The sequence below is a fragment of the Camelus dromedarius genome, chromosome 12 (genome assembly GCF_036321535.1).
Source record: "Camelus dromedarius isolate mCamDro1 chromosome 12, mCamDro1.pat, whole genome shotgun sequence".
Lineage (NCBI taxonomy): Eukaryota > Metazoa > Chordata > Mammalia > Artiodactyla > Camelidae > Camelus > Camelus dromedarius.
Genome location: NC_087447.1, coordinates 45,902,414 through 45,923,637, shown reverse-complemented (window position 1 = coordinate 45,923,637; position 21,224 = coordinate 45,902,414). Strand labels below are relative to the sequence as shown.

Below are 21,224 nucleotides of genomic sequence, written 5' to 3'. Positions count from 1 at the left end.
GTACTGTCTGGATCAATCACACTTCTCCATAAGGTGCTCAGAAAATAATATCCACATAAAGAGCACGACCTACAAATAAATTCCCCTTTTACTATGAGGCTTTGCCCCTACTCACCCCTAATCTAATGAAGCAACTTAGAAAGTCAGGCTGAACTATAAGGTAACTCTTTTTGCTTGATTCAGAGTAAGCCTAGAATAAAAAAAAAAAAATCAGGAGAGGAGGATTGCAATATGTGACAGCAGTTATTAAGTGTTTTCTCTGATTTCTAGAGTCTTTTGCTCCAAACATTTTTCAGGCCAGGCCTTGAGCTTTTAAAGTTGATTTTACTCACAAGCTCTTCACTGGAAGCAGCACAAAGGAAGGACAGAAAATAGGTCATGTGTGCTTGACTGTTAACCCTCTCTTATAGCACAGCGAAAAATCCCATCTTCTTGTATGTAAGCGGATAGAATGTCCTTAAAAATGACCAATACATAGCAGTGTTCTCCATCCTTGAGCCTGGGGAGAGAGAAAGGATTCTTGGACTTTCTCTGCAGTCCAGCATAGACTCTCATAGATATAAAGTGGTTTGGTCAGCTGGACTATTGGCCAGCCATGGGGGGTGGCAAGGTTAGAGACATAGTATGTTGGTGATGCAGGAGATAGATATTGTCTGGATCCCTTTTTTTCTGACACCATAAGATACATAGATGTTCTACAACTATAGAGATTTTTCATAGACAACTGAGTTAACTATGTACCTTTAAGACTGTACCTTTCTTTTTGGAATTAAGTTTATTGGAGACAATGAGATTTCAAGATACATAATGCTTATCAGTTTCTACCCTCTTTGCCTAGAGAAAGTGTTTAATTGAGAGGTTCAGGTTTTGTTAGAGGACTCTTGACTATTAGGAATCAGAAACACAATGTTTTCATCCAGTTCATCCTCCAGAATGAGATGCTAGTGAATTGTCATTAAAGATAAAGACTCTTCTAGACCTGAGGTGCACTTTTGAAAAGGATAAGGCAGTGGTTATGTTGTAATCTGGGTAGTAGACACTCTCTGACCTCTAAAATCCCCAGGGTGAAAGTGTACAGAGATAGCTCCTTGACAAATCTAATTAGGTCAAACCAGCAGTGGCTTACTCCTTGAATTCTTCCCTCCTGATCACTCCAAGCAGAGTCTATGCCCTTCACTGTAACTTGCATTCTAACTCTATTACAGTATCACAGTGGTCCTGCGATTGGCTGATTACTTGATTGCCTTCCATGGATCCTCAGTAGCCAATAAGTTCATTAAGATCACAGTTTGTGTTTAAGGATCTTGATATTATCAGTATCAAGCATGGTTCCTGACAAACAGCACACATTCAGTCATTATTAGTTGAACCTTATTAAACTGAATTAATTTCCATTAAACTGAACTGATGTTGGGAATTATTTCTTCCCTCTGAGTAGGTGCTTGAAGATTCTTTCCTTGTTTCAGAGCAAGTATTATCCATAAGCCTTATGTGAGGATTTTCTCTGATTTGAAGATGGGGAGAGGTATGTTTCTTGCTTTGACTAGCTCTTTGTCATTTACCTCTGATTCAAAGATCACAGTGAACTATATAATTTACATTCTTATTGATATCCAAAACTGTGACATATACCTAGTTACTACAATTTTGACCCATTGCAGTGTCAATTTTATTTTTTTTGTTATTGCTATAAATTTAGCATCTATTTCAATACATTATGACTAAAAGATTTATGAGAACCAGTTCCAATGTGTGTGTGTGTGTGTGTGTGTGTGTGTGTGTTGGTGGGGGAGGGGTGCTTCCGAGACAACACCAAGCAATTCTTGGGATACCAGCAAGGTGTCCTAAAACTATTCAACTCAATTCTGACACCGTCTACCCACAGATAGCATCATACCCCACAGGTTAAGAGCTCAGTCCTTTAAGATTGCCCCCTAAACACACACTTCAGGTGCCCACCACAAGTCTAGGTTGTCACCTGTGTTTGTGACAAACTGGCTACTGATTAGAGGGTTCCACATACCCCCTCATGGACTCCAGATGCCAGTCATAAGTTCAGGGTGTTACCTGTACTTACAAACATCTGGCTATAAATGAGAGGTTTTCACAACCCTCCTAGAGGGTGACTAATTTGCTAGAGCAGCTTACAGAACTCATGAGCAGTCAGATGGAAGAGATGCATAGGACAAGGTGTGTGGCAAGAGCATGGAGTCTTCATGCTTCCCTGAGTGTGTAACTGTTTCCCAAATCTTCATGTGTTCACCAACCTATAAACTTTCCAAACCCTGTCTTTCAGGTTTTATGGAAACTTCATTACGTAGGAATGATCGACTAAATCATTGGCCTCTGGCAATTGATCCAACCTCCAGTTCCTCTTCCCAAAAATGTTCCCTCCATTTCCCCATTGTATTATTTTTTAACCTCTGAGCCCCTCCTATATCAAAATTCTGGAGCTTCCATCAAGCCACCCTTAGTCATAGTCTTCTGTAAGGCCTAGTTCATAGAGTACTCATATTTCAGACACGTGCCAGGATACAGTGCCATACTGAGACAATATTATGTTAGAGCACTATTGCACTTACCATTTAACCACACAGTGAAACAAAGGTGACTTTAGGCCAGAGACTTCTCAGCCTCAGTACCACATCTGTTGACTGAGACCTTTATCTAGAGATCACAGACTCCTTGAACTGTGTTCTGAGTTCTGTACTCACGGGACACCAATTCCTCCATCTTTACTATGTTCTGTAAACAAATGACTTCCCTGAGAAATTTTGTAGAAATTCCCAGCAGAGGGCTTGGTATAGGGCCATAGTGTTAACTCATTGCTTTCCACAGGCCATGAAAAGTTCAGACTGGGATATTCCACCAATTCTGGAGACCTGAACATATCATACGAAGGAGAGCCTGCCCCAGAGATTAGGGAAAGCACTTAAAGCTACCAAGACACCATTTAATTCCAAATTAATTGATATATTAGTTTAAGTTCATCATTTCTTTGTTTCTTCTTTTTTTTCTTATAGCCAATGGAGTTGCTTTCCATTTTCTATTATTGAAATTTACATAGAGTAATATGTAGACAACTGAAGTGTAAGTTCAAATGATTTTTATCTACATATATAACCAAGTAACATTCAACTGGGGAAGTACTAAAATCTTCAAATCTGATTATGAATTTGTCTTTTTGTTTTTAGTCCTGTTACTTGTTTGTGTGTATTTTGAAGCTTTCCTATTACATGGATAGACATTAAGATTGTTATGATTTCTTCAAACAGAACTTAACTAAACTTATAAGCTTTTGCACAGCAAAGGAAGCCATAAGCAAAGCAAAAAGACAACCAACAGAATGGGAGAAAATATTTGCAAAAGATGAAACTGACAAGGGCTTAATTTCCAGAATATATAAACAGCTCATACAACTTAATAAGAAAAAAAAAAAACCAAACAACCCTATCCAAAAGTGGGCAGAAGACCTAAACAAAAATTCTTCAATGAAGACACACAAATGGTCAAAAAGCACATGAAAAAAATGCTCAGTATCACTAATTATCAGAGAAATGCAAATCAAAACTATAATGAGGTATCACCTCATACCAGTCAGAATGGTCATCACTCAAATGTTCACAAACAATAAATGCTGGAGAGGGTGTGGAGAAAAGGGAACCTTCCTACACTGCTGGTGGGAATGTAGTTTGGTGTAGTCATTATGGAAAACAGTATGGAGATTCCTCAAAAGACTAAAAGTAGACTTACCATATGATCTAGCAATCCCACTTCTGGATATATATCCAGAGGGAACCTTAATTCAAAAGACACATGCACCCCAATGTTCATAGCAACACTATTTACAATATCCAAGACATGGAAACAACCTAAATGTCCATCGACAGATGAACGGATAAAGGAGTTGTGGTATATTTATACAACGGAATATTACTCAGCCATAAAAAAGAATAAAACAATACCATTTGCAGCAACATGGATGGACCTGACGATGGTCATTCTAAATGAAGTAAGCCAGAAGGAAAAAGAAAAACAACATATGATATCGCTTATATGTGGAATCTGAAAAAAAAAAAAAGACAAATGAACTTATTTACAAAACAGAAACAGACTCACAGACATAGAAAACAAACTTATGGTTACCAGGGGGGAAAGGGAGTGGGAAGGGATAAACTGGGAGTTCGAGATTTACAGATACTAACTACTATATATTAAACAGATAAACAACAAGTTTATATCATATAGCACAGGGAACTATATTCAATATCTTATAGTAACCTATAATGAAAAAGAATATGAAAATGAATATATGTATGTATGACTGAACTATTATGTGGAACGCCAGAAATTGACACAACATTGTAAACTGATTATACATCAATTAAAAAAAAGATTGTTATGACTTCCTGATGACTCTTTCATCACTACAAAATGTCTCCTTTTTTCTTGGTGATATATCTTGCTTTAAATCCCATGTGGTCGGGAATCCATGGCTACATTCACCATATGTATTGGAATGCATGGCATATTTTTTTTCCATCCTTTTATGCTTAACCTATCTGTGTCTTTTATTTCACATGCAACTTTTGTCATCAGCATGGTTTTTAATCTAGTGTGAAAAGTGCTGCTTCGTCATTGGGGTCTTTAGCCCATTAGAGTTAATGTAATTATTAATACAGTTAGTTTTTATGTCTGCCATTATTTTGCTTCCTCATTGTCCCATCTGTTTTCTCTTCTCTGTCACAACTTCACTTATTTATTTTGAATCTTTAAATCAAATCAATTCAAGTATGTTTCAATATTCTATTTTATTTCCTCAGTTGACTTTTTGTCTACACTTTTTTGTTTTTTGTCTTTTTACAGTTACTCCTTGGATTATGGCATGCAACCTTAACTTATCAGAGTCCATCATGAGTTAATATTATACTGCCCCATAAATAATATAATAAACTTTTAACAGCATACTTCCATTTATCTCATTTTGACCTGCATGCAATTATTGCCAAGTATACATTTCTACCTTTGTTATGAATCTATCAATGTATTATAATTCTCTTACCTTAAAAAAAAGTAATTTTTCCAGCAATTGAGAAAAGATAAAAAATATTTTATGTTTACTCACATATTTACCCCTTTTAGTTTTCTTAATTCTTTTCTGTTTATTTGAATTTCCCCCTTGTATTATTTTACATTAGCCTGGAACACACATAATTTTGGATTACTCAGTTGGAAATCTAACAGGGAGTGGCAGGAGGCTCACCTATTGACATTTGCCAAAAGTAATCAAATAAGTAAATGGAATCATTGGCAAACCATTTTATAGTTTGTAAAGTACTTCCTTAAATATGTGATATTTGTGTATTGTTATTTTCATTTTGTGGATGATTAAACTGAGGCAAAAGATGAAAGTGGTGTGGCCTCAAATTGGAACTGAAATATTTTGATTACATATAACCTGTTCTTTGAGTTGTGTTGCCCAGTCTCTATGACTGCTGTATATCATGCTTCCTCTGTCAATATGATTTCTAGCCTTCATCTCTCACTTGAGTGGTTTTCCAATTGCTTTCCTCACAACTGGTCTCTAGGTCCTGCTGGAGTCCTTGGATACCGAAGAGTTAATGTACTGGGTCAAACTCTTTCTATTTAAGTTTCCTCGGAGATCCCAGAGAGCAGGCTGTTTTTCTATTCCTCCCAAGGGTCTGCATCCCCGAGGGAAATAGAAGTAGGTGCATCTAGATAAAGTGGAGGTTAAAGTTGAGGGTTCTTGCTCTTATCTTTCAAGGACATACTGAGCATCTAGCTTTGGTACGTGCAAGTGGTTAAAAATCCCTTTGGAAACCTAAAGCAAGGGCTTTGTTAAACAGCTCATATCTAAAAAAATAGCCACGGGTAGGAAGAGGAAGTGGCTTGTGTGGGGGTGTGTGCGTGTGCGTGTGTGCGCAAATGTACTATGGACAGGGTTGCATGGTCTGAAGATTAAACATGATTTTATTAACTCTGATCTTAGTAGGATCCCATTTACTTGATAGTATGAGAAATAATAGTAAACCTTATTGTCAATTAAAAGAAGAAAAAAAAAAAAGTTCTCTTCAGCCTGTCTAGGACTCGATGTGTTGAAGAAATGGTTAGGGAATTTTCTTGAAATAATTACTACTATTTGGTATTTACTAATTGCTTTCATTCTGTTAAAGACTATAACAGATCACCTAAAATAACTATATGACAGACACTATCGTTTATAAAGATAAAGAGTAAACATCTGCTTGAAGTCCTAAGCAGCATACATAAATTCACACAGACAGTAAATTGCCAAGTGGAGATTTATACCCAGATGTTTTTGTGTCAGACTATAGAAATTAAAGAAATCTCGGCAACATTTGATCTGGTGACTATCTTCATTGCAGTAGTCTCTTCCTTGGGCATCCACTAGATCCCACGCTCATGGATTTTCCCCCAGATCTCTGGATAGTCTCATGCGAGATGCTGTCAACAATCTTGCCGCTCCTCAGGATTCTATCTGAGATTTAAGTTTTGTATCTTTTGCATTTTTCCTGGTGACCTCATCTATTTTCATGACCTCAGATACCAAATATCATGTCAATATTTCTGAATTGACAGCTCTGTTGAGCTATTTCTCCTGAAGTTCAAACCCATATTCAAAAGCACACTTTGGGTAAAAACAAGTTTACTATTGAAAATGTAGGTGGCTTCAACACTTTTCCTTGTAACAGTGAAATAATAACCTAAAGTGTGGCCCACACGTCCTTGAGCTAGGAGCTGTCACATTTCGTATAGGACTACAAACATGAAGACAGGAAGGATACATAACTCCCAAGGTGTATCCTGCTCCATTTCTCCCACTTCTTCTTTTGGAAATCATTCTATAATCAATATTAATATTTTAAAGATATCTGTTCATGATTTATAGAGTCTAGAAAAATGTTTATACTCATGTGTAAAATGTGGATAATAAGTACCAACCTCATGAACTTAAGACAAATTAGTCTATAAATTTACTTTCTAGCATTTAATATTCACCGTAGTGTAGATATTTTCCCGGATCTCTGATTATTTTCTTACACTATTATTTTTAAACTTTCTTCCATGAAGTCAGGGATCTTGTTATGGAGCCAACGGGGGGATGACTGAGCTTCATGCTGAAGAGATTCTGAGTGTCCATCACTGACTGAATCAAAGCAGCTTTACTTTGACACAATTTTAATATTTGGCAAAAAGGATCTTAGGATCAATTGTTATAAGTAAAATTCCCATGTTGGAGGACATGAACATGTTTAAGGACATTTGATAAATGTTCAAAATTAAATTTTATTAATATTACATCAAATATGTTTCTAAGTAGTGTATTTAAAAACGACTTATCTCCCAACACTAAGTTTTATCCAAAAGTGTGACTGCTTTCTGTTTATGTGATTTCAGATGTGGCCAGCGAGCTGAGTTCATATTCCCACTGATTATGTCTGTTCTCAACAACTCTGAGGTTCAACTTTTCCTTCTGATTGGAATTCCAGGACTGGAACATGCTCACCTATGGATCTCCATTCCCATTTGTCTCATGTATCTGGTTGCCATCTTAGGCAACAGTACCATCCTCTTTTTCATAAAGACAGAGCCCTCACTTCATGAGCCCATGTATTATTTCCTTGCCATGTTGGCAATCTGTGATCTGGGCCTGTCTTTCTCCTCTCTTCCTACCATGATGAGAATCTTATTCAATGCCATGGGAATTTCACCCAATGCCTGTTTTGCTCAAGAATTCTTCATCCATGGATTCACGGTCATGGAATCTTCAGTGCTTCTAGTAATGTCTTTGGATTGTTTTCTTGCCATTCACAACCCCCTGAGATATAATTCTCTCCTCACTAGCAACAAAGTTGCTAAAACAGGACTGATCTTAGCCACCAGAAGCATTCTCTTAGTGCTTCCATTTCCCTTCACTCTAAGGAGACTGAAATATTGTCAGAAGAATGTCCTCTCTCACTCATACTGTCTTCATCAGGATACCATGAAGCTGGCCTGCTCTGACAACAAGATCAATGTTATCTATGGCTTCTTTGTTGCTCTCTGCACTATGCTGGACTTGGCTTTAATTGTTCTGTCTTATACATTTATCCTGAAGACTGTACTCAGCATCGCATCTCTGGCAGAGAGACTCAAGGCCCTTAACACCTGCGTCTCCCACATCTGTGCTGTGCTCATTTTCTACATACCCATCATCACCCTGGCAGCCATACACCGCTTTGCCAAGCACAAAAGCCCCCTTATTGTAATCCTTATTGCAGATATATTCTTGTTGTTGCAGCCCCTAATGAACCCCATTGTGTACTGTGTAAAGACTCGACAAATCAGGGAGAAGGTTTTGGGGAAGTTGTCTAACATATATAGGACATAAGAAGGGAAATATGGAGGTAATAAATGATCGACCAGTAAGTATTTATTGGCACCTACTGTATGTTCAGTTCCACAGCAGTCACTATCTAGTGGAGGCCTGGGGTTGGGGGAGAGTGAGAAAATGTGCAGTACAGTAATTATCATAAAGTCAGGCATATAATAGAAAATTTTAAAAAAGATTAAATAAACAGGTGATGTGTGATATGACTCCAGAAGTTTAATTCACATTTTAAGAGTAGTTGCAACAAAACGCTATGTAATGGGTTTGAGTCAATCCTTAAAAAATGATAAAATTTGGACAGATTGAGATTATTATTCAAGTAGCATTTATTAAACCTATATATATATGCAATGTAGATTCACTCTGTGGTCAAGGAGAAGTAAACCAACAGGGCACATAGCAGTGATGAAGGATGTTAGTCTGGCTGGAAAAGAGCATTTAATTTGGCAAATACTAAGGGACAATTTTCAATGGTGTGAGTGAACCAGATTTTGGAGGACGTAGAAAAATCTTGGAAACTCTAACCAACTTAATCTGTACCATAAACACCTAATATGATAAATCAAATTTTAAGAAAGACATGTCTGAAAGCCTGAGCAGGATGGGTTGAATTGGAGAAAAATGAAGAAGTGAGGTCAATGGGAGTTGCTACAATAATTCCACTATGAAGTGAGGGTTCTGGGAACAGGCAGGGAGAGAACAAAATCACTAAGGTTTTTTTTGTTGTTGTTTCTGTTGTTATAAAAACAAACATAATTTACAGGAAATTCACAAAGTCCACAAAGCAACTCATCTACAGACGTATGCAACAATATTCAAAGACATCCTGAAGACAGTTTGAAAAAGGAGGCTAGCATGCTGCTTAACTGTCATGAAAAGTAGCGCTGTCCTCACTTGCAAGACAGTCACACTTAGGTGTAGACATGGAAGCAAATACGTGTTTTAAACCAGGTTGGATCAGCAAACTATGACTATCCTCCCTTAATAAAATATCGCTTTTCTGCCCATCAATTCCTACTGCTGTTGTTTTAGCTCATATTTAAAACTTTCCCTGGATTATCTTATCATCCTGTGCATTGAGATTAGCTGCTTGAAAGATCTTTTTAAAATATAACTGTAACCACATCTGAAAACTTTCAATAGGTGTCTGATAAGTAGAAGACAGTAGCAAGGCTCTATATATGCACAAAGGCTTTCCATCATTCAGTACCTGCTTTTCTCTACTATACCTGTTAATGTGTCTGATGAAGTGCAGCACTTCATTGGTACAACAGAAATGCATCACACTGTCACTTACACCTAAACCTTTGCTTCTGGTGTGTTTTATGTCAGGAATGCCATATTAATTTTCTACTGTTGCATAACAAATCATCATCAACTTAATGGCTTAAAACAACACAAAAGCGTTATCTGACAATTCTATGCATTAGAAGTCTGACACGAATCCTACTATCTCACTGGGCTAAAATCAAGGTGTTGGCATGCCTGCATTCTTTTCAGGAGACACTAGGGTAGAATCTGATTCCTTGCCTTTTCTAGCCTCTGAGGCTACTCAGATTTCTTGACTCATGGCTCCCTCCCTCCGTATTCAAAGCCAGCAATGTTACATCTCCCTGTGCCTTCCTCTATAGTCACACCTCCCTCTGACCACAGCCAGGAAAGGTTCTCTGCTTTTACCTGGATAATCCAAGATAATCTCCCTAGTTCAAGGTCTCTGACCTTAATTACAACTGCAAAGTATCTTTTGCCTTATAAAGTAGCATATTCACAAGTTTTGGGGGTTGGGACATTGGAATCCTTGTGGGGGGCATTATTCTGCTGAGGACAGATAAATTTCTTCAATGCCTCTTTCTTTCATTTAGCTCTTTAACCGAGTCCAGCTTAAGTACACTTCCTCTATGAATACATTCCTGACCCCCTCCTGCTCCAAGTATAGTACTACAGATCTGAATTGTATTTCCTTTCACACTGTACTGATTTCTACAACAAAATTTTGACAATTATTAGCCATTAATTATTTAAAGATAGGTTGCTTTGGTCCAATTATAAATTCTATGATCTATGTATGTCTGTATGTCTTACTTATTTTTGCATCCCTATTGGTTTAACACATACTTGGATGAAAAAGGGCTCAGTATACGTTGATCAGTTTGTGAGTTCATGAGTGACCACCATTGAATAAAAGCATTGTTTATTTCTTAAGCTTAAAGTCTCCAGCATCTCTGTCGACAGAGACCTGAAATTATATTATGTGAATCACCTCAGATAACAGCACAGGATCGCTCCCTCAGGCATCTCCCTTCCCATTGCTACAATGATGCCAAGCTGGAAGTAAAGGCTGTAGAGTCTGCCAGAACACTGCTGTCTGCTTTCCTAAGGGCCAGAGAACTTATTACTTCTCCCTACTCATACCTGTTCTTACACCCATGGGCACTATTTCACTCTGTTTCCAACATCCAAACAACACAAAGTCCTATACAAGTTTTCTCTCAACCATCTGTCAGTTTTCCCTGTTCTCTTTATCTCTTCTGCCATTATCCTTGTCCAAATCACCATCCTATCCTGTGAGAAATTTTTACAGCCTTCTAATTTGGCCCCTTGTTTCCATAATACCCTCCAATTTGCTTTCCATTTTGCAGCCAGAGTGATCTTTAGTAAAAGTAACACCGATGATATTATCCACTCACTTAAAACACTCATTCTACCCATTCTCGGGTACTATGATTGGGGTAAAGTGTGAAGTCCATGTACCTGAAGGAATCTTACGATCTCGCTGCTGCATCTTTCTCTGCTTCCTCTCAGGCCAAGCACCTAGAAAACAGCTGGCCCACTCTCACTGGAGGCATGATGAAAGCTCGGGCCAGAACAAACAGACATAGCCAGAAAGCAAAGACTCTTACAAGAGGGAAGGAGCCCTAGAACTCACTGATGCCAAGTCCCTTATTTGCAGATAAAGGAACCAGAGCCCAGACAGATGCAGCAGCTTCCTCAAGGCTGTACAATAAATGATAAATGGTTAAAAAATGGAGCTCTCAAAATTTCTACACATTCATGTTTTGACTCTTAACTTACTAAGTAGATATTATTATAAGCTCCTCAAAACCTGAAACAAAAATCCAGTGGATAAAAGAAAGAAAAAAATTGGAAGAAAGGAGAACGTCCCCTGAGGAAAGTCCAAGAAAGTATCAGACCTAAATCTCTTTTCTAGCCTTTCCAGGTGAGGGCCTTGAAGAGTTGGTCCTGGCTGTGGTAGCTGGGATGACTGAAGCCATGAACAAAGAGGTAAGGGACGTGTTGGGATGTCACCCTCCTTTTCATTTGGGGTAAGATTGGTAGGAGGTAGTAAAATCTTGGCTGGATAAACTCAGTACTCTGGAGAAATAAGGTTATATATCTGAGGGGCAAATGTATTGCCCAGACTTAATTGATAATATATGATTTGTTCTACACTTTACCAGATACATGACATACAGTATCTCATTTAGTTCTTATAATGATTATCCAAAGTAGATATTACTTTCATCCAAAACTTACAGTTTAGAGAAATTGAGTAATTGCTAAAATTGCAGACCTGAGGGCTGGGCTCAGGCCTTTTGGGGGCCACTGCCTTTGTGTTAAGCCTTGTGCTCCATTGTCTTTCAGAATATAAAGGAAAAAGAACAAATGAAAAAAAAAATGGCTCTTTGGGAGACATTGACAGGCCAGAAGTGCAAACTGGTGGTTCACAGGACAAAGCTTGCTAGAGGATGCCTTATTTAATGCATATAACTGTGGGACTGTTAAAATTGAATTAGTTCCCAACCTTTTGGAAAAAAATGACATTTTACCTAAGAATCTGGATTTGTATTTTCTTCTTATGAATTAGCATATTTAGTAACATCAGCCCAGATTCTGGAGGTGAGTGGTCATGTCCCCTAAGATAGAGTTTTCCACGAGTCACACCTCACCACTCGCTATTTGTCTTCCACAGTTTTACTTCATGCCTTTACCCTACCGCACACCCTCTGCAGGGATTTGAGTGTGTCACTCCAGTTCTCGGCTGTCTCTGGGAGAGGTAAAGTGACTGGGTAGCCTTGCCTTACAATAGGTTTGATATAGGATCTCAGGTCACAAGTTCATTTCTGTACCATGGAATTCTCTTCCAAGCTCTAGACCCATTAGCTCCAAATACCTTTTGACACTGCTTTGTAATGAGAATAATAGTAATAATAATAATATCTCACAATTATTGATTATTTATTAAGAACCATATATTATACCAAGTGCTTTACACAATATCCAGTACCTTATCAGACTTATTCCTTATTTTAACCTATTAGGAGGCACTATTACTTCTCCCCACTTGACAGATAAGAAGGCAGGAGCTTCCAGGGCTCAAAAACTTTCCTGGGACACACAGCTAGTAAGTGATGTGATCTGGATTCAACTCATGTTAGTCTATTCCTGAACCTGAGTTCGTGTGTTTGTGTGTGTGTGTATGCATATGTCGAAAGAGTACTTTTATTCCATTTATTCTATAAATTTTTTCTTTTTAGCTCTAGAGAGATATGACATATGACATTGTGCAGCTTAAGGAGTACAATGCAGTGATTTTATATATGTATATATTTCAAAGTGATTACCGAAAAACGTTAGTTCACTTATCCATCACCTGAGAGGTACATTTATTTTATGTGTGTTTGAGAAATTTTTAAATCTACTCTCTTAACAATATTTCAATATGCAATGCAGCATAGTTAACTCTAGTCACTATGCAGTCCATTACACCCCCAGAACTCATTCATCTTATAACTGAATTCTTAACCACTGCATACTTTCTGTGTTAGCTCAGGCATCTGGAGATCAGTATCTTCAAAATGCAATTAATTAACTCCTCCCTTGAAGCCTGTTCCTTATAAAGTATTCTTTATTTCCTTAAGTAGAACTCTTATACACTTAATTCTTCAAAGCTTAAACCTGGGAGAAAACTTCATCTGTTTCTTCCTGTTGTTTAGTCCAATGAATATACAGCCAAGGTATGAAAAAAGTCATGAAAATTTTAAGTCATGAAATTTCTTTCTTCTAAATATCTCCTGATACTGTTCACTTTTCTTGACGATTCTACCATGGTACTTGGCATGATGAGTTCTTATCTGGATTGCTGTAACAGCTTCCTACGTGTTCTTCCTTTATCAACTCTTCCCACCCCCTTTCCTAATCCATTCTCTCTATGTCATAGGCCGACCGAACATCTTCAAGTGCAAATGTGACTATAGTACTTCCCTAGGTAAATAATTCATCGGCTTCTCATTAAAGGGGCTGTTTCTATTCTTTGGTTTGGTCTATACATGCAGTTAGCTTTATGCATACCTCACAGTTAAGTCTCCTATCAACTTTTTTATTCTTTGCCCTACTGCTTTCTGAGACATATCTTAATCTATAAATTTGCTATACTCTTCATCTATTCATCCATTTGTTCAGTGGAGTAGAGAGGGAGGAAATTGATAACATTAAATTCTTATTAATTTATTAAAATGCCTATAATAAGCTCATTATGTATTAACATAAATGACATATTTTTGAAAAATAGCAGAATGAAACACAACTAAAATAATTTAGTGAGAAGAGTAGCATTAGAATTTCAGGACTTAATCATCCAACATAACTGAAACTTTGTACTCTTCAGAGATTAATAATATACAGTATGGTGTCTAAAGTGAATCATAACTGAATTGTGCACTGAAAATTTGCTCAGAGAGTTGATTTTAAGTATTCTCATCACAAAAAAGTAACTATGTAAAGTGATGGATATGTTAGTTAGCTTGATTGTATAATCATTTCACCTTTTTCTGTTTGTTTTTGGAGGGGAGGTAATTAGGTTTACTTATTTATTTATTTCTGGAGGAGGTACTGGGGATTGAACCCAGGACCCTGTGTATGCTAAGCGTGCACTCTACCACTTGAGCTATATCCTCCCCCCTCTCACAATTCATACATATATCAAAACATTACATTGTACACCTTAAATATACACAAATTTTATTTGTCAAGTATACCTCCATAAAGCTGGAAAAAAAGGGTACCATGTTATATTCCTGCTCACTCTTCTCCAATGACTTTCCATCACATTCTGAATTGAAATTCCAAATCTCTATTAGTGGCTTAAGTAATATCATCACCACCATCTCCCTTTCTCCTTTTCTTGCTGTGTTCTCTTTTTCACTGTGCCAGACTGTGAGTCTTAACCTACCTTCAACATACAAGACACGTTCCTGTTTTGAAGTTTTGCACATGCTCTTCTCTTCATATGGAATCCTTTCCCCAAGATATCCTTGTGTCGCTTCTTCATTTCCTTGAAATAACACCTCAAAGAAGATTTTCTTGACCATCTAAAAATTAGCACATGGAACTATATTTAATATCTTGTAATAACCTATAATGAAAAAGAATATGAAAAATAATATATATATGTATGCCTGAATCACTATGCTGTACACCAGAAACTAAAGCAAGATTGTATATCAACTATACTTCAATTAAAAAAATTTTTTAAATAAAATATTATTCAATGAAAAAAAATACAGGTTTGCTGAGTACAGCTAATACCACTTTCCTACATTAATTTTTCTTCACTGCACTTTTCATCATTCAACATTCTATCTTCTTTATTTTTCAGGTTTATAACTTGCCTATATCTAAGCTTATCAACAGAATCTGAGGCTCCTGAGGACAGCGTTTTTTTTTCTGTTGTGTTTACTGCTCTATTCCTGAAACCAAGAACATTGACTGGTATTAAGCAGGTACTCAATAGTAATTGGTGGAAAGAATTCAGTCTACAGTCTACAGTCACTGCAAGTTCTGATCCCTGTGTGTGCCTGGCTGCATCTCAGGATACCCTTCTCTCAATCTACCACTTGGGTGGTTCTCAACAAGAATTATTTATAGTTTCTAAACAAGTAGTGCTCTTTGTCATGTCTTGATTCTTTCCCAAAATACTTGCTTTATGTAGAGAACTATATTTTTTCTCATTTTCACATGGATAATTCTAACCTGACCTTTAGGACTCAATCTGTAGAGCATTCTAAACACTAAACTACTCTAGATACCCCTACTAGACTATAAATTCTTTGAGGGTAACAAATGTGTCTTGTTTACCAATTTATCACAAGTAACCTTTACGAAAGTCAATCATTCAGTGTTGAATGAATAAATGAATGAATGAGGTTGGTTCCACATTCCATGCATAAAGGCTGTTATCCAGGCTTGGCTGCAATGTCATGGCCTTTTACAACAACTGCCTTTCTTTTTAACAACTTTATCAGAGGAGTCTGGGCCTTAGTTTTCTTATAGAAAGGTACAATTCATCCCCTCCCTGTTCCCATCTGTTCTGGGTTAGTTATGCTGCAAAGTTTAACAATTATGATCTTAGATATGAGCGCTTGATCCTGGGTCCCTCAGACCATGTTAAACTACCTCTCATGGCCACGTTTTAACTTCCTACATGAAGCATCTTTTCTGACAGTGACCTTGAAATATCATCTTTGCCTAGCACGCTTCTCTCCTGTCTTTAATATCAAATAATTACTTGATAATTTTCTACCAGTTAATGTAGCTTCTTGCTAACTTAGCTCTAGCCACACTGGTCCTTGTGCTTTTCCTACAACATTCCACTTTTTTTCCATTTCAGGCCCTTGACACTTGTTCTGCCTGTTTGGAATGCTCTTCCTTTAAATCTTTTCATGTCTCACTCCGTTGCATAATTTAGAATTTTGCTTGAAAATCCCCTCTATGGAGACCTCCCCAGCTCACAGATTCCTCCATCACGTTCCACCTGTTACCCTACTTTGCTTCCTTCAAAGCACTTAGCACTGACTAAAATGGTTAACCATTCACTTTGCTACTATCTGTCTCTCTCACCAAAATGTAAGCCAAAAACACAATCCATCATTCTTTTGCCCTCTGTATTCCTAGAATGCAGACTCTGCCTAGAAAAGAGCCCACTCAACCGCCCTTTGTGGAACAAAGGAATGTTCTTCCAGCCACACAGTTTTGTTCATCTAACTTCCGCTTATTCTTTAAGACTCAGCTAAGGCAGCCCCTCTGGAAAATGACCCATGATTCTCCTCCCCCTCAGGCTGTTGGAGGGCTCTCTCTTTGACTTATTATACATTCTCCATGATTGATGGATTTTACTCTGTGTTATTGGTTTTATTTTAGGCATGAAAGTAAGTACAATTTATTTAGAGCTGAAAAACAGGCTAAGATTTTTTTTTGAAACTTTCATCTATATTATATATTTAAAATGTGTAGAGAGTCTTGTGGGAATGACATTGATAGAGAAAACTGAGCTTATAACAATAAAATAATTTTGCTAAGTCACATAGAAAATAGAACCTTCCAAACCTGACTCCAAGTGTTGTATATTGACCAGTGTATCATGATAACTCTTTAATTCATTGTAAGATATAAGAGAACATGACTCCCATAGGAGGACTAAAATGTCAGGTACATAGATAGCGTGGATATAGATTCCAGCTGGGAGCTGTATGCATGCTTCAGAATTTGCCTGGGCTTTATGATTTTTCTGAAGTTTTGTGCATGCACAGACACACGATTACATCTCGTGATGTAAACCACCCATGACACTCAAACACATATTCTCTTTTATTCTATTTGCTGTGTAATTGATCTTGGATCTTCCACAGAGTGACAGCCAAGGTCGCCATAAACCACCATTTCAGAATCACTCTCTTTCTCATGCCTGACAGGATGAGGCACTGGTGGGGGGGTTGGCGCACGACCCACCAAGAGTTCAACGTCAAGGGTGCTAGATAGCCTTAAATGAGACTAACCTCAAATGAGAACTGGCTTCACATAAAGGTCGTAATGGAGAATTTTGTCTTCTTCCCTCTGCCACTCCCTTTCTTGACCCTGCACTAAACTCAGGCAGGAACGTGCTTCCCTCTAGATGTTCAAAGTTCTCCTTGGCAGCATCTTATCTAGACCTGCTTTCCTCACAGATACCTCCAAGCCAAAGTTACAGACTCTATACTGACAAATATTACTCAAAAGATAATTTTTCATCTGGAGCAATGTGGAGGTACAATTGTAAAACACAGATAGTCAGTTATAAGGGTTTCTCTCTCTTTAGTCCATTGGCTCATGACTGTTCTGATGTGGTTGGTGCCTCAACCTCTTACCACTCACTGCCATCCACCCCTGTAATTCTCTACCCTTCCTTGACTTGCAGGGAACAACTGTGACAGCAAAGACAGTTTCAGATATTCCCCTGATTACAGTGTCCTCTCTCTCACACCTCTTTCTCAGTTTTGCACACACTGTTCTTATAGACTGTAATTTTCCGATTTGGCTGCCCAACTGCTAGGTGTCCCTTACGGCTGGCTGCTAGGCCAAGTCGTGGAACCCCTTCATGCCACTCTCTTTCCCCAGCTCAAGGAAGATATCTTTCTTCTAGCTCCTCTATCAGTTTCTTTTTAATTAATCAATTTATTTCTTTGCTTAACACAAGTAACATTTGGTTGTATAGCAAACCACCCCAAAATGCAGTGTCTCTGAAAAACAAACATCTATCTAGCTTAGAAATCTGTGATCTGGACTGGGTTCAGAGTAGGATTAATTGTCTGTTTCACTGGGTGGCAGCTGGAGAGGCAGGAAGGTTGGGAGATGGAACAGTTCAAAGATTTGTTGACTCACTAGTAGTTGATAATGACCCAGCTAAGGCTGAGACCTCAGCTGGGTCTACTGGTTAAAACCCCTACATGTGGGCTGTCTATGTGGTCTGGGCTTCTGCTCAGTCTGGTGACTGGCTTTGAAAAGCAAGCAAGCATTGAGTGAGATAGATAGAGGAACAGATGCCTATAGACATAGAGATGGAAAGGGGATAGAGAAAGAAAGAGAGAACGGGTACCATATTGCCTTTTATGACCTAGCCTTGAAGTCTTATGGGGTCACTACCACAACATTCAATTGTTACAAAGTCAGAACCAGTTACAAAGGGAGAAGTGATGGAAGAATGACAAGTTTCTAGAAGAGAATGTGGGATTGGAAACATTTCTGGCCATTTTGGGAAAACAGAATCTACCACACCATACTGCAGTGAATTTCCTACCCCCCAACCCTGCCCCAGAGGGAGAGTTGTGTAACAGTTGTGATTTCTTGTTTGTTGAGTAAGTAAATAAGGGCATATTTAAGGAAATAGTGCCTCCAATACTAGCTAGTAACAAAAGGCTTGGGTCACATGATCTCGGATCTGTTTGGTCTTCACACTGTAGACGATGGGGTTCATCAGTGGAGGGAAGAGAAGGTACACAAAGCCCATGATCACCTGGACCAGATGAGGCGCCTGCTTCCCAAAGCGGTGGATGACAGACAGGCCAATCATGGGAGTGTAGAAGAGCAGCACAGCGCAGATGTGGGAGACACAGGTGTTACAAGCCTTGAGTCTCTCGGCCCTGGATGCGATGGACAGCACGGTGTGCAGGACCAGGGCATAGGAGAGGAGAATGAGGAGTGAGTCTACACCCACTGTGGAAACAATGACAAACAAGCCATAGACGCTGTTGGCTCTGATGTCTGCACAGGCCAACTTCATCACTTCCTGGTGGAGACAATAAGGATGTGAGAGGACTGGGGAGCCACAATACGGGAATCTTTTGAGCATAAAAGGTAATGGGAAAATGAACACTACACTGCGGCCCAGGGAGGCCAGGCCCATCCTGCCAATGACGGTGTTGGTGAGAATGGACGCATAGTGCAAGGGGCGACAAATGGCCACAAAGCGGTCGAAGGCCATGGACAGTAGCACGGAGGACTCCAGGAAGGATAAGCAATGAATGAAAAGGAGCTGGGCAAAACAGGCATCATGACCAATATTACGCGCCCCAACCCAAAAGATGCCTAGCACTGTAGGGAGGGTGCAAAGGGACAGACCCAGGTCGGTCAGAGCCAGTATGGACAGGAAGAGGTACATAGGCTCATGGAGCAAGGGCTCTGTTTTAATGATACACAGAATGGTGCAGTTGCCCAGGATGGAAACGAGGTATATGAAGCACAGCGGGATGGAGACCCAGAGGTGCACGTGCTCCAGCCCAGGCACGCCGCTCAGCAGGAAGGTGGAGGACGTGCTGCTGCTGTTCTCCAGGGACCTCAGCGTCATTGTGTGTGCGGGGAAGGGGGCAGGTGGCGTCCCTCCAGATCCCTGAAATGACTTGAGAAAAAGCTAGTGATTGTACCTGGGAAGAAATTATTAAAAAAAAAAAAAAAAAAAAGAGAGAGAGAGATCAGGATCAAGCAGACCTATAGCTGTGTGTCTCCTCCAGAGGTCATTTCCATCTGGTCCTTGATTCCCTCTCAATATTTTTTTAGAGAAATTTTTTTTTTTGAAATTTTTTCTCCTTGCTTCTTCAGGCTGAGAGGTGCAGAGCATCCTCACTATAGTGCTTATACTTCACTATAGCAGATATGTAAGTTGGCTGTATTTAAATTTGCCTACCTCTTATGAGGTTTCAAACTTTCACTGATGTTTCTTTTCAACCTTTCTCTCAGCTTCTTTTCCTTTGTCTTATTTTAGGTCCTTTACTCTTTCTTTACCTTTTTTCTTTCTTTCATCTTCCCTTCCTCTGCTCCCTCCTTCCTTCTTTTTTCCTCCTATTGCGCTGCACGCTGCAGGCCTGAGAGCCCTGTGCTTGCCCAGCCTCAAGACCAAAGAAAGAGCCTGGAGTCAGCAACAGAGTCATCAATAGTTTACCACCATGGACAGCAGAGGCAGCAGCAGTCTCTGCTCCAGGGGAAATAAGAGACTATCCATTATGGGGGGAATTGAGTTCAGATTGGCACATCAGATTGTTGGATTCTCGAGGAAACCAGCAGACTGGCAGGGCCCTTGTAGCCCCTAGGGCTAAGTGACTTCAATGGGCAGAGGTCAGAGGTCTTCCCTTTGTTAAACTATCAAAGGGGAGCCATTCTGATCTAAAGATTAGAACAATCACTAACTGGGGCCAGGGACAAATATGAAGGTATTTACTGATTAGGCTCTGAGATTAAGGTGAGAGGTCAGTCTTGTGAGTGGGAAGTAGGTGAAGCAGGGACTGGTGGGGCAGAGGATGTAGAGAGAAAGCAAACAACCATTTTGGGTGGCCTGACCATATACTTCTCCTCCTTCCTTTCTCCCCTCCTACTTTCCTTCCTTCCTACCTTCTGTCTATTTTTGTTTAACTTCATCGGCCACATGTCATCGCCAATGTAAGATACAGACAAATCCTTCACTTGCCTTCTCCTCTGATCTTCCTGCTATACAAGCCTAGCTTGATGCAGATAGCTCATAAATGCTACTCAGCTCACAGAATTCCAGAGAGAACTGCAGAGTGCATGAACAGCTGCCTGTAAAATTATTCTCGACTGTTGGAGTAAGAGATCAAAGCTCTGATCCTCATATCAGTCAGTAACAGCCATTCCCTAAAGCAGCAGGCTCCCTGCTGTGAACCTCTGTGAGAGGAGATACTGAAGCAATCTGACCACACCCCCAGTCACAGGGCAGAGCCTGAGAGAGTCCACAGAACAAAAGACATGGATGCTGGTGGGGCTCATTCTTCTGTAAATGAAGAGAGAAAGGCTCAGAAGAAGACAGTCACTAGGCAGAAGTCATTTGCCAATTTAAGCCTCTTGATTTCCAGAGCAGTGATCGGTCCACTCCCATTAATAATCCCACTGCAGTGTGAGCTCAAAGTGGGTGGGGGCTTTGCTTTGTTTAATTCTGAAAAGATAGTGTTTAGAATGTGTCCTATACATGGCAAGTGCCCAGCAAATATTTTTT

General features: G+C 39.1%; 2 protein-coding genes across 2 annotated transcripts; one reads left to right on the top strand and one right to left on the bottom strand.

Moving 5' to 3' along the window:
* Positions 1 to 7,477: 7,477 nt before the first annotated feature.
* On the top strand, positions 7,478 to 8,413 carry LOC105098047 (olfactory receptor 51A7). The gene has a single exon (XM_010990668.1). It carries the CDS (start codon positions 7,478 to 7,480, stop codon positions 8,411 to 8,413), a length of 936 nt encoding a protein of 311 aa, XP_010988970.1.
* A 10,213-nt stretch (positions 8,414 to 18,626) lies between these two features.
* Positions 18,627 to 19,568, bottom strand: LOC105098046 (olfactory receptor 51G2). Its single transcript, XM_031459383.2, has one exon. The coding sequence runs from the start codon at positions 19,566 to 19,568 to the stop codon at positions 18,627 to 18,629; it is 942 nt and encodes a 313-aa protein (XP_031315243.1).
* Between the last annotated feature and the right edge of the window lie 1,656 nt (positions 19,569 to 21,224).